Here is a 13,331-nt window from a genome sequence, read left to right as displayed (position 1 = left end):
GAATTAATAGGAATCTGAGGGGTAACTTTTTCACACAAAGGGTGGTGGGTGTAAGGAAGAAGCTGCCAGAGGAGGTAGTTGAGGCTGGGACTATCCCAACGTTTAAGAAACAGTTAGACAGGTACATGGATAGGACAGGTTTGGAGATATATGGACCAAGTGCAGGCAGGTGGGACTAGTGTAGCTGGGACATTGTTGGCCGGTGTGGGCAAGATGGGCCGAAGGGTCTGTTTCCACACTGTATCACTCTATGACTATCTTCTCTGTACTCTTTCAGCTGCAATCACACCTTTTCTATAAAGTAATGAATACAACCTGCTGCTGTAATTAAGCTGTGATATGGGTGAAAGATCAGGTTTTGAGACTCCAGAAGAGATTGTTAAAGATGAAACCTAGATGGTTGAGAGTTGAACGACTGTAGAGGGTGATAGATCAGGCCACCGTATTGCATTGTGCACCGTAATCCAGATTGCAAGAGAAGAGGTAGAAAATATGATGTAGTGCAGAACTGACATTATTTCTGAGGCCACTTCCACCCAAGTGGAAGTCAGGGCAGCATGGTGGTGCAGCGGTAGAGTTGTTACCTTGCAGCACCAGAGACCCGGGTTCGATCCTGACTACTGGTGTTGTCTGTACGGAGTTCGTACGTTTTCCCTACGTGGGTTTTCTCCGAGATCTTCGGTTTCCTCCCGCACCCCAAAGACATACAGGTTTGTAGGCTAATTGGCTTGGTAAAATTGTGACTTGTCCCTCGTATTTGTTAGATTGTGCTGGTGTACGCGGGGTTGCTGGTCAGGGTCGAAGGGCCTGTTTCTGCGCTGTATCTCTAAAATAAACTACAAATCCTTCCGATGTACAGCAGTTGGTTCATTAGATCAAAAACATAAATGCACCTTGTTAACAAAAGAAAACATTCACACTAGTGAGAGAATTCATTTGCAAATCCCATTTCCCATCAATTGCATTATTAGTGTTAATTACTATTTAATTCAACACAAGCTGTGCAATCTTTATCAATCAGACTTCTTAAACAGCATTGTATTTAAATGCCTCATCCCACCCTGGCACATTAAGGCTGCTCTATATGTCATACCCAGAAACATCAACATGCACAAGTGGCAAATCTTCAACCATAGCTATCAAGTCACCCAAGTGCATTGCTCTGGACCTGCTGGCCTACAATGCTCTGTCTAATAAGAATAATACAAGGGCGAATAATAGAATGGCCAAGCCTGAGTGACATTACCAGTGTTTCTTGATATTGGAGAAACCAGGCACTGCAGATAACAGACAACAGACAATAGGTGCAGGAGTAGGCCATTTGGCCCTTCGAGCCAGCACCGCCATTCAATATGATCATGGCTGATCATCCCCAATCAGTACCCAGTTCCTGCCTTCTCCCCATATCCCCTGACTCCACTATTTTTAAGAACCCTATCCAGCTCTCTCTTGAAAGCATCCAGAGAACCGGCCTCCACCGCCCTCTGAGGCAGAGAATTCCACAGACTCACCACTCTCTATGAGAAAAAGTGTTTCCTCGTCTCCATTCTAAATGACTTCATCCTTATTCTCCTTGTTCTGGACTTCCCCAACATCGGGAACAATCTTCCTGCATCTAGCCTGTCCAACCCCAGCCAGACTGTTCGAGAATCACCAGGGAGGCAGAACCAGAGGCCACAGCCCATGACGTGGCTGCTCTCTGTCCTAAATCCATAGTTTGAAGCAAATTCACTAACAAGACTTTCCTTGCACTGATCAGACGCATTTTGTTCATCTTTTCTTCCCAGTTGTCATGGTTCATCTTTCTCTATTAGTTAATGATGTGCAATCAACACTGTGGCAAAGCAAGGTTGATCAGATCTGGAAATAATTCAAGCTCAATATTTTTGGGTGACCTTGACTTCCTCTTCTTCAGGCAACAACCCATTTTCATCAGCACCTTAACTGAAAGAAGTCACCTTTTCTGCCTGATTATTTCTGCCTGAACTCATTAAAAAGGTTGACACGTTGAATTCTATTGAATAAATATTTTCTTCCTACATAATGGTTGCCATCAGACCTTGATACCCCAAACATGTTGGAACCCCATCATGTTAGCCTAAATATGTTTGATAATTTAACCCTATGTGATCGATGCAAGGCATTAACTTGTTGAGTGACTTTGGCTTTCTTCAACTGCGTTAACCAGACATGTGTGTGTGTGATAAAAACTCATTTGGTAACGATGTTTTGCTCTTCCAATTCAACATATGACATTTGTGATTTGCTTAGAGGGTGGTTCATGATCAAGGTTCACTTGGATTCTACTTAGTTACCTTGTTCAAATGTTTTGTAATTTTTCACCAATATCCTGTATCCCTCCAGTGTGTTTAGTTTTTTGTTCTACGAGGGATAAGCAGGAATGGGATGGAATACTTCCCACCAGCCTGTATAAATGCAGCTCCCTCAACTGAAGTAGGTCGAGAGCATTCAGAAAAACGCAGTCTGCTTTACAAACGTCCCGAACACCACCTCAAATATTATTGCTGTGCAGAGTGACTGCATTGGGTACAATTTGTGTGGAATAGCTACTTCCCCACAGCCATCAGGCTATTAAACTCGGCTCGGACAAAACTCTGATCATTAATAGCCCATTATCTGTTATTTGCCAGGAACTGCAGATAATAGACAATAGACAATAGGTGCAGGAGTAGGCCATTTGGCCCTTCGAGCCAGCACCGCCATTCAATGTGATCATGGCTGATCATCCCCAATCAGTACCCCGTTCCTGCCTTCTCCCCATATTCCCTGACTCTGCTATTTTTAAGAGCCCTATCTAGCTCTCTCTTGAAAGCATCCAGAGAACCAGCCTCCACTGCCCTCTGAGGCAGAGAATTCCACAAACTCACAACTCTCTGTGAGAAAAAGCATTTCCTCGTTTCCGTTCTAAATGACTTACTCCTTATTCTTAAACTGTGGCCCCTGGTTCTGGACTCCCCCAACATCGGGAACATGTTTCCTGCCTCTAGCGTGTCCAAGCCCTTAACAATCTTATATGTTTCAATGAGATGCCCTCTCATCCTTCTAAACTCCAGAGTGTACAAGCCCAGTTGCTCCATTCTCTCAGCATATGACAGTCCCGCCAACCCGGGAATTAACCTTGTAAACCTATGCTGCACTCCCTCAATAGCAAGAATGCCCTTCCTCAAATTAGGGGACCAAAACTGCACACAATACTCCAGGTGTGGTCTCACTAGGGCTCTGTACAACTACAGAAGAACCTCTTTGCTCCTATATTCGATTCCTCATGTTATAAAGGCCAACATGCCATTCACTTTCTTCACTGCCTGCTGTACCTACATGCTTACTTTCATAGACTGATGTACAAGGACCCCCAGATCCCGTTGTACTTCCCCATTTCCCAACTTGACGCCATTTAGACAGATGCTGGTTTACAAAACAATAAAGTGCCGGAGTAACTCTGGGCCATGTGGGATCCATATATATATGTTGTCCAGTGATGCTGCCTGACCCACTGAGATACTACTGCATTTTGTCTATTTTCTTGATATTGAGATGCCTGATCTAATTGGATCTGAAGCCTCATAAGTAGGTTTGTGTTTATTACAGTCACGTGTGCCGAGGTAAAGTGGAAAGCTTTGTTTTGAATGCTATCAAATCAGATAATTCTGTACATAAATGCAAATTGTCATACTTGAATCCAGCAGGTCGAGCCAGTGGCGGACCTACATTTTTGGGGCCCTGAAGCTTGAACTGTTATGGGGGCCTCTTCTTCAATGGGGTTGTTCCACGACAGGCTGGCCAGGCCCACGGCATTTTCAATACATTGAAAGTGATTCTCAAGCTTTCTGCTGGTAGTTTACATAACAGTAGCTTAGAATAAAAAGCAGTAAAATAATCCCCACAAGATATATATTTCAGGAAATAGACAATAGACATTTCTACGGTCATCCACGATCAGTACCCCATTCCTGCCTTCTCCCCATATCCCTTGACTCTGCTATCATTAAGAGCTCTACCTATCTCTCTCTTGAAAGCCTCCAGAGAATTGGCCTCCACTGCCAATCCATTCTTGAAGATAGCGTAGTCAGGGGATATGGGGAGAAGGCAGGATATGGGGAGAAAAATATCATAGGGGATATCAGGATATGGGGAGAAAAATAGCGGAGTCAGGGGATATGGGGAGAAGGCAGGAACGGGGTACTGATTGTTGATGATCATGCATGATCACATTGAATGGCTGTCCTGGCTTGAAGGGCCGAATGGCCTACTCCTGCACCTATAGTCTACTGTCTATTCACAACTCTGTGTGAAAAAGTGTTTCCTCGTCTCCGTTCTAAATGGCCTACCTCTTATTCTTAAACTGTGGCCCCTGGTTCTGGACTCCCCCAGCATTGGAAACATGTTTCCTGCCTCTAGCGTGTCCAAACCCTTAATAATCTTATGTTTCAATAAATGGCCTCATACAGGTAAAAACATATTTACAAAATGTTACCTGAAATGTCTCTTTGCCTAGCATTGAGATGAGAAAAAACGTTCTCACCCAGAGTTGTGAATTTGTGGACTTCTCTGCCACAGAAGGCAGTGGTCTCGTCTCCTTCAGCAGCACCACCACGATCTCCCTTCCTGCGCTCAGACATGCACTTCTCCTCACCTACGCTCACCTACACACCTACATCTCGACTAATCCCCTCGCCTCACTAAAACCCTCGCCTCGACGATACCTCACTACCAAACTTCTCACACCTAAACCTCGCCTCGTCTAAACCCTACCTCACTAAACCTCGCCCCTTAAATAAACCTCACACCTTGCCTCGCCCCTAAACCCCACCTCAACTTAACTAAACCTCACACTTAATCCGTGCCTCGTCTAATCGCCGCCTCTCTCTCTCCCACTCCCCCTCTCTCAAAACGCCACCTATTCCTTCGCTCCCTAGATGCTGCCTCACCCACTGAGTTTCTCCAGCATTTTTGTCTACCTTCGATTTTTCCAGCATCTGCAGTTCTTTCTTAAACCTGAAATCTCCTCGAGTGGCTCGTGTCAAACTTTGTTTAATAATCACTACCCTGATGTTCAATGATCAAACGCAGCGCATTGATGCTGCTTGCTATTTTTTTTAATATAGTTCAGCTCATCATACAACAGTAATAATAATAATAATAATAATAATAACTTTATTTATATAGCAATGTTCATATAATTGAATGCAACCCAAAGTGCTTTCCACAAACACACCGATCTAAACAAAATCACAATTTAATACAGTAAGGACATAGGCAGTTAATAGCATAAAAAAGCACAGATTTATATAAAAATATAAACTAGAAAAATTGTGAAAGGAGAAAAAACAAAAACACTGAGGTCAAAAACATAGAAACATAGAAAATATGTGCAGGAGTAGGCCATTCGGCCCTTCGAGACTGCACCGCCATTCAATATGATCATGGCTGATCATCCAACTCAGTATCCTGTACCTGCCTTCTCTCCATACCCCCTGATCCCTTTAGCCACAAGGGCCACATCTAACTCCCTCTTAAATATAGCCAATGAACTGGCCTCAACTACCTTCTGTGGCAGAGAATTCCACAGATTCACCACTCTCTGTGTGAAAAATGTTTTTCTCATCTCGGTCCTAAAATATTTCCCCCTTATCCTTAAACTGTGACCCCTTGTTCTGGACTTCCCCAACATTGGGAACAATCTTCCTGCATCTAGCCTGTCCAACCCCTTAAGAATTTTGTAAGTTTCTATAAGATCCCCCCTCAATCTTCTAAAATCTAGCAAGTACAAGCCGAGTCTATCCGGTCTTTCTTCATATGAAAGTCCTGACATCCCAGGAATCAGTGTCATCGGCATAACTTAGAGAATTTACATGATGCTGTCTGATAACTCCTCCTAGCGGCAGCATATACCAAGAAAAGAGTAACAAGCCAAGTCAGCTATCTTGTGCTACACCAAAGGGTATATCATACAGCTGTGATACATCGTCCCCAAGGCTAACAAAGTACTTCCTTCCACTTATATATGATTGGAACCAACTTAGTACATGATCTGACAGGTCAGCCCAGTTTTCAAGGCGATCCATAAGAATACCATGATCTATTGTGTCAAAAGCTGGTGTGAGGTCTAAGAGGATCAGCACTGAGACTTTGGCCTCATCAGTGCTAACTCAAAGGTCACTGACTATTTTTATAAGGGCAGCCTCAGTGCTCTGAAGCCAGATTGAAATTTCTCCTAAAAGGTCATTTTGATTCAGACAGTGTTGTATTTGGTTGAATACCACTTTCCCCAGCACCTTGCTGATCAAGGGTAGATTTGATATGGGTCTGGAATTGCTCAGTAGCCCACTGTCTAACTTTGGTTTCTTTAACAGAGGCTTTACGATAGCAGTTTTATAAGTATCTGGGAAAATTCCAGTCTCAAGGGAGTTGTTTATAATTAGAAACATAGAAAATTGGTGCAGGAGGAGGCCATTTGGCCCTTCGAGCTAGCACCGCCATTCAATGTGATCATAGCTGATCGTCCCCTATCAATAACCCGTGCCTGCCTTCTCCCCATATCCCTTGACTCCACTAGCCCATAGAGCTCTATCTAACTCTCTCTTAAATCTACCCAGTGACTTGGCCTCCACTGCCCTCTGTGGCAGGGAATTCCATAAATTCACAACTCTCTGGGTGAAAACGTTTTTTTCTCACCTCAGTCTTAAATGACCTCCCCTTTATTCTAAGACTGTGGCCCCTGGTTCTGGACTCGCCCAACATTGGGAACATTTTTTCTGCATCTAAGAACAAAGCTGCAATTTGTTCTTAGATTGTTCTTAGATTCCTGCAATTGTAAGAACAAAGCTGGATAAACTGTTAAAAAACGCTCTTTAAAAACGTTGTAGGAACCGTGTCGAAATGACAGGTAGTGGATTAGCTCTCAGCCACAATTTTACAAAGTTCTGAGGTAGAAATACTTATGAAATTGCTCATTTTTGCCTGCGCCTTGCTAGGTCAGCAGCAGAGGACAGTAGAATCTAAAGGGGATACCAGCTCTGATAGTCTGAACCTTATCTTTAAACTAATCGACAAACAGCTCACATTTTTCACCAGAAGCTTGGCTTAAAAACTCACGGGTTGAAGCAGAGTTTAGTGATCTGTCAATGGTGGAGAACAAAATCTTACTATTTGTAAGATAAAAACTTTCGGTGATAACTTGAGAAAAATGGGTCACTCTTACAGATCTAACAGCATTATTATGTAGCAATGGTTTCTTTATAGATGCCAAGATGTACTTCTAGTCCTGTTTTTCTCCACTTTCTTTCAGCTACTCTACATGATTTTTTAAACGTATGAACAGTTATTTAACCATGGAGAGGTTTTAACCCTAAAGGCCCTGTCCCACTTACGTGTCCTTGGCATACAAATTACGCGACCTCGTGATCGCGTTGAGGCGCACGGGCATCGTATGGCCACGCGGGGCCGGTCCCACTGAGAAGCGCGGAGGGGTATGTAGTTGTGCGCGACATCGCGCGGGGCTCTGAAATTTTTGTAGCGAATTAAATCTTCGTGCGCCAACGGCCTGTCGCGTAACTGACGGCCAAAGTGGGACATGCCCAAGTCCCTGGCGCGACGCAACGTCTCACCTCCAACAGCAGCAGAAGCAGGCAAACGATCGTCGAACTCGGCCTGGGGCTCACGGCCGTTGCGGTCTGGATCCGCCCCCACTTCTACTCCCAGAGCGGGGCCAAGAAAATTGAAGATTGACACAAAATGCAGGAGTAACTCAGCGGGACCGGCAGCATCTCTGGAGAGAAACAATGGGTGACGTTTCTTTCAGACTGAAGAAGACTCTTGACACGAAACATCACCCATTGCTTCTCTCCAGAGATGCTGCCGGTCCCGCTGAGTTACTCCAGCTTTGAGTCCGTCTTCAAATGACGTCACTCGCTCCAGATGCTTGTGCGGTCGAATGAAGTCGCGCGCGAATTCGCGGGACCGTCGCGCCTCAACGCGACCACGAGGTCGCGTAATTTGCAAGCTTTTATCATTTCGTCAATAGAATCTCCCGGGGTGAGAAGAGAGGATGAACTTACAAGCTCAGAAAATTTGAATTCTGCTGCTGGATCTAAAAAGCACCGTTTACATGTAGACTCCAAAGGGGCCTAAACAACTTTTAAAAAACACATTGAAAAGCACACAGTAATGGTCAGAAACAGTAAAATCAAACACCAGGATGTTAGCAATTTTTAGCCCTGGGGATATTACCAGGTCCAGTGTATTTCCCTGTTTGTGAGTGGCCTCATTTACATGTTGAGTCAAGTCGCGCGTGTCAAGTAAGCTCAGAAACCCCGTCGCCTTGAGGTCTGTGCTGTTGTTTACTTGAATGTTAATTTCCATTTAAAATCACTCTGTCATATCTCATGATGACCAGTGATATCAATTTGGAGAATTGGAATAAGGATAGCTGTCTGGGTGACCTGTACAGTGTTAGTGAGCACAGTTTCATCTGTTTGAAGGTTAATGGCAAGATATTCAAAAGAACAGAATCTCCCACGGTTAATCTCTGTGCACATAAAATATTTTGTACAAATTACTGCTCTTCTACTTTTCCTGACAGATTGGAGGAAATGATTGTTAGTTGGGCAAGCTTCAATAAGTGTTGACACTCCATCAATGAGCAACCAGTCAGGAAGGTTAAGGAAAGATTTAATAGCAGTTTATAATTTTGAGTAGTTTTGACATGAGTAAAACCTTTTGTTACACCAGCTGAAGATCAAGAGGACCCTCGTTTAATGTATTTGATGACAATGGGACCAGAAGGGAGTTGAAGGCATTTTTGTTTCTGCAGCTAGTTCCTATGATCGAGGAAACATTGACTGAAAGAGTGGGGGAAACAAATGTAATCGTGACTTTCATTTGAATATACGGTGCCCTCCATATTGTTTGGGACAAAGACCCATCATTTATTTATTTGCCTCTGTACTCCACAAATTGAGATTTGTAATAGGAAAAAAATCACATGTGGTTAAAATGCATATTGTCAGATTTTATTAAAGGTATATTTATACATTTTGGTTTCACCATGTAGAAATTACAGCTGTCTTTATACATAGTCCCCCCATTTTGGGACACATGGCTTCACGGGTGTTTGTAATTACTCAGGTGTGTTTAATTGCCTCTTTAATGCAGGTATAAGAGAGCTCTCAGCACCAAGTCTTTCCTCCAGTCTTTCCATCACCTTTTGAAACTTTTATTGCTGTTTATCAACAGGAGGACCAAAGTTGTGCCAATGAAAGTCAAAGAAGCCATTATGAGACTGAGAAACAAGAATAAAACTGTTAGAGACATCAGCCAAACCTTAGACTTACCAAAATCAAATGTTTGGAACATCATTAAGAAGAAAGAGAGCACTGGTGAGCTTACTAATCACAAAAGGACTGGCAGGCCAAGGAAGACACCCACAGCTGATGACAGAAGAATTCTCTCTATAATAAAGAAAAATCCCCAAATACATGTCCGACAGATCAGAAACACTCTTCAGGAGTCAGGTGTGGATTTGTCAATGACCACTGTCCGCAGAAGACTTCATGAACCGAAATACAGAGGCTACACTGCAAGATGCAAACTACTGGTTAACCACAAAAATAGGATGGCCAGGTTACAGTTTGCCAAGAAGTACTTAAAAGAGCAACCACAGTTCTGGAAAAAGGTCTTGTGGACAGATGAGACGAAGATTAACTTATATCAGAGTGATGGCAAGAACAAAGTATGGAGAGAGAAAGAACTGTCCAAGACCCAAAGCATGCCACATCATCTGTGAAAAACGGTGGTGGGGGTGTTATGGCCAGGGCATGTATGGCTGCTGAAGGTACTGGCTCACTTATCTTCATTGATGATACAACTGCTGATGGTAGAAGCATAATGAATTCTGAAGTGTATAGACACATCCTATCTGCTCAAGTTCAAACAAATGCCTCAAAACTCATTGGCCGGCGTTCATTCTACAACAAGACAATGATCCCAAACATACTGCTAAAGCAACAACGTAGTTTTTCAAAGCTAAAAAATAGTAAATTCTTGAGTGGCCAAGTCAACCTGATCTGAACCCAATTGAGCATGCCTTTTATATGCTGAAGAGAAAACTGAAGGGGACTAGCCCCCAAAACAAGCATGAGCTAAAGATGGCTGTAATACAGGCTTGGTAGAGCATCACCAGAGAAGACACCCAGCAACTGGTGTTCAAAAGGGAACTGCAGATGCTGGAATATCGAATGTACACACAATTGCTGGGCAATTGTGTGTACCCAGCAACTGGTGATGTCCATGAATCACAGACTTCAAGCAGTCATTGCATGCAAAGGATATGCAACAAAATACTAAACATGACTACTTTGACATTGCTGTGCCTTGAAATAGGGGGACTATGTATAAACACTGCTGTAATTTTTACATAACAATGTGCACTTTAACCACATGTGATTTTTTTCTATTACAAATCTCAAATTGTGGAGTACAGAGGCAAATAAATAAATAATGGGTCTTTGTCCCAAACGTTATGGAGGGCACTGTATAGAACAGAGGCTTACAGTGCTGCTGAACATTGTGACAAGAGACATTCTTGTGACATTATACATCACCTAATTCTGTCCCAGTTACTCTATCTAGTCCACATTTCCCAGAGAATAAACCACTTTGTCTTGTGTGCACCAGCTGAGTTATTCTGTTCATTAGCCGTCAGAAAATATTACTACCTCGCTGGGTTTCAAATCTTTTGAAGGTCAGACGTGGTTCCTTGTTTACTGCATTATTCGTGAAGCCAGGATGCTCAATATTACTCCGAATTAGACAAATAATGTAGAAATGAAAACATATTGTATTATTGTCTAAAACTGACACTGATTGATTCTATTGGAATAGAGAATGTATTCTTACATTTACACTAGATGATTTAACAAATCATCTTTTCACAGGAATGTTACTGTGACAAGTAAGATATGTTATTAGTCTGTTGAATGTTTACAATTTTTGAGTGTGCAATGATCTTGCCACTTGGTAGTGGGCAATATGATTGTGTTATCTGTGTATACATGGATAAAATATGGATATCTCTTTGAATAGTTCTGCAGCCACAATATGCTTGAAATAAATTAAGTAAGTAAGTTTATTGGCCAAGTATTCACATACAAGGAATTTGCCTCGGTGCTCCACCCACAAGTAACAACATGACATACAGTGACAGTTACGAATGACTCAGAAAACACTAAACATTAATAATAATAAAACATTCATGATAAAACACCATTGATCAAGCATGTGAACCAACAAAATACCAGATCAAAGGGACGCTACAGATTTTTGGCTGTTGAGTAGAGCAACTACTCGTGGATAAAAACTGTTTTTATGTCTGGCTGTGGCAGCTTTGACAGTCCGGAGTTGCCTTCCAGAGGGAAGTGATTCAAAGAGTTTGTGGCCAGGGTGAGGGGGGTCAGAGATGGTCTTGCCCGCTCGCTTCCTGGCCCTTGCAGTGTAACACCTGCCGTGTTCATTTGAGAATGTACAACTAAAAGCAAAGTACGTTTGAGGATTTTAAAAAACTTTTTGATTTATGAGTATTCATTTATGTTTCAGTCCCCTAGATGGTTCAAGCATAGTGGGGACCATAGTGGTCAGCAACCTGAAAATGGGAGAAAATGAGAATGAAGAAGTCGACCAAACTCCTTCTGAAGCTACGAGTGAAAAGGTAAATGTTTATTTTTTTTAATCTATTTAAATGTGGTATTGAATTTATGATTTATTAATTAAGGTATCCACTGCGATATTCATTGAACTACACTTAATTTATCTGTTACTAATAAAAGGAATGTAAGATTTTGCAAAATAAAGCCGCTTAGCTTATCCTGTTATAATTCAAATCCCTTATAAACTTTGAAAAATATTGCATATTCATAATAGATAATTGATGCACAGATGAAAATATCTCTGTAATATGTATGAAGCCTTTCATATGTCAAGTAACACTTCCTGCAGCACTTTCCTTTCACGTTTTATGAACATGTCTTTTCCATCTCATTATTTCCGTCACACCTGCCTGTCATTTTTTATCATCATGACTAGGCTTATCACCTCGTTTATCTTTTATCTCTAAAATGTATCCTTAATGTTCACCACATCATCAAGATTTCTCATTTCGTTACTGATGAATGAAGGGATAGAGCAGATGAGGGAAAGGATTTGTTTAATTGATTTCCCTACGAAAGAGGAAAATATTATTTCCAGCAAATTAATTTATCTGATTCAGTCAAAATTATTCATATTCTCTCCATTTTCATAATCGATTATCACTTTTCTTTGCTTCTGCTTGCTCCCTCCCTCCCTCCCGCTCCCTCCCTCCCTCCCGCTCCCTCCCCCCTGCTCCCTCCCCCCTGCTCCCTCCCCCCTGCTCCCTCTTACTCCCATCTACTTGCTCGCTCGCTCACTCTCATTCCCAAAAGCACAGTCAATGCTGATATGATTTAGGCCTCCACTCCAATTTGCCGCTGTCCCTCGTAACCACCAAGTCCCTTTTATAAAATTCAGTTTCAGCTTTGAATATGTTAAATGAATCAGACTGTATTCGAGGAAGGACATTCTTGCTATTGAGGGAGTGCAGCGTAGGTTTACAAGGTTAATTTCCGGGATGGCGGGATTGTCATATCCTGAGAGAATGGAGCAGCTGGGCTTGTACACTCTGGAGTTTAGAAGGATGAGAGGGCATCTCATTGAAACATATAAGATTGTTAAAGGCTTGGACATGCGAGAGGCAGGAAACATGTTCCCGATGTTGGGGGAGTCCAGGACCAGGGGCCACAGTTTAAGAATAAGGAGTAAGCCATTTAGAACGGAGACGAGGAAACACTTTTTCTCACAGAGAGTTGTGAGTCTGTGGAATTCTCTGCCTCAGAGAGTGGCGGAGGTAGGCTCTCTGGATGCTTTCAAGAGAGAGCTAGATAGGGTTCTTAAAAGTAGCGGAGTCGGGATATGGGGAGAAGGCAGGAACGGGGCACTGATTGGGGATGATCAGCCATGATCACATTGAATGGTGGTGCTGGCTCGAAGGGCCGAATGGCCTACTCCTGCACCTATTGTCTATTGTCTATTTCACTGGAATAGACAATTTTAAAGATCCTCAACTGGGAGTGAAGACATTCTTCTTAATTTCTGTCATGAAAGAGTGGCCTCCAATTTTAACTTATTCTCATTAGTTTGGGATTTTTCCATGAGGGGAATCCTCCTATCAGTATCTACCTTGTCAATGCACTGTAAAATGATGGGCTTCAGTTAGAACTTTTTTCTCATTTTTCTAAACT

The 13,331-nt window shown here is 42.5% G+C and overlaps 1 protein-coding gene across 3 annotated transcripts in view; it reads left to right on the top strand.

Annotated features, from left to right (window-relative positions):
• Nucleotides 1-13,331, top strand: part of inpp4b (inositol polyphosphate-4-phosphatase type II B) — a 589,015-nt gene that overhangs the window by 427,181 nt on the left and 148,503 nt on the right. For all 3 annotated transcript variants that reach the window (XM_033050984.1, XM_033050903.1, XM_033012170.1), the window contains one exon: nt 11,614-11,725. In XM_033050984.1, coding sequence (XP_032906875.1) covers nt 11,614-11,725 — 112 coding nt within the window. The remainder of the gene's footprint in view (nt 1-11,613; nt 11,726-13,331) is intronic.

This window comes from Amblyraja radiata, chromosome 1, assembly GCF_010909765.2.
Source record: "Amblyraja radiata isolate CabotCenter1 chromosome 1, sAmbRad1.1.pri, whole genome shotgun sequence".
In the NCBI taxonomy this organism is placed as follows: Eukaryota; Metazoa; Chordata; class Chondrichthyes; order Rajiformes; family Rajidae; genus Amblyraja; species Amblyraja radiata.
Note: the sequence above shows the minus strand (reverse complement) of the source record. Positions and strands in the feature narration are given on the sequence as shown.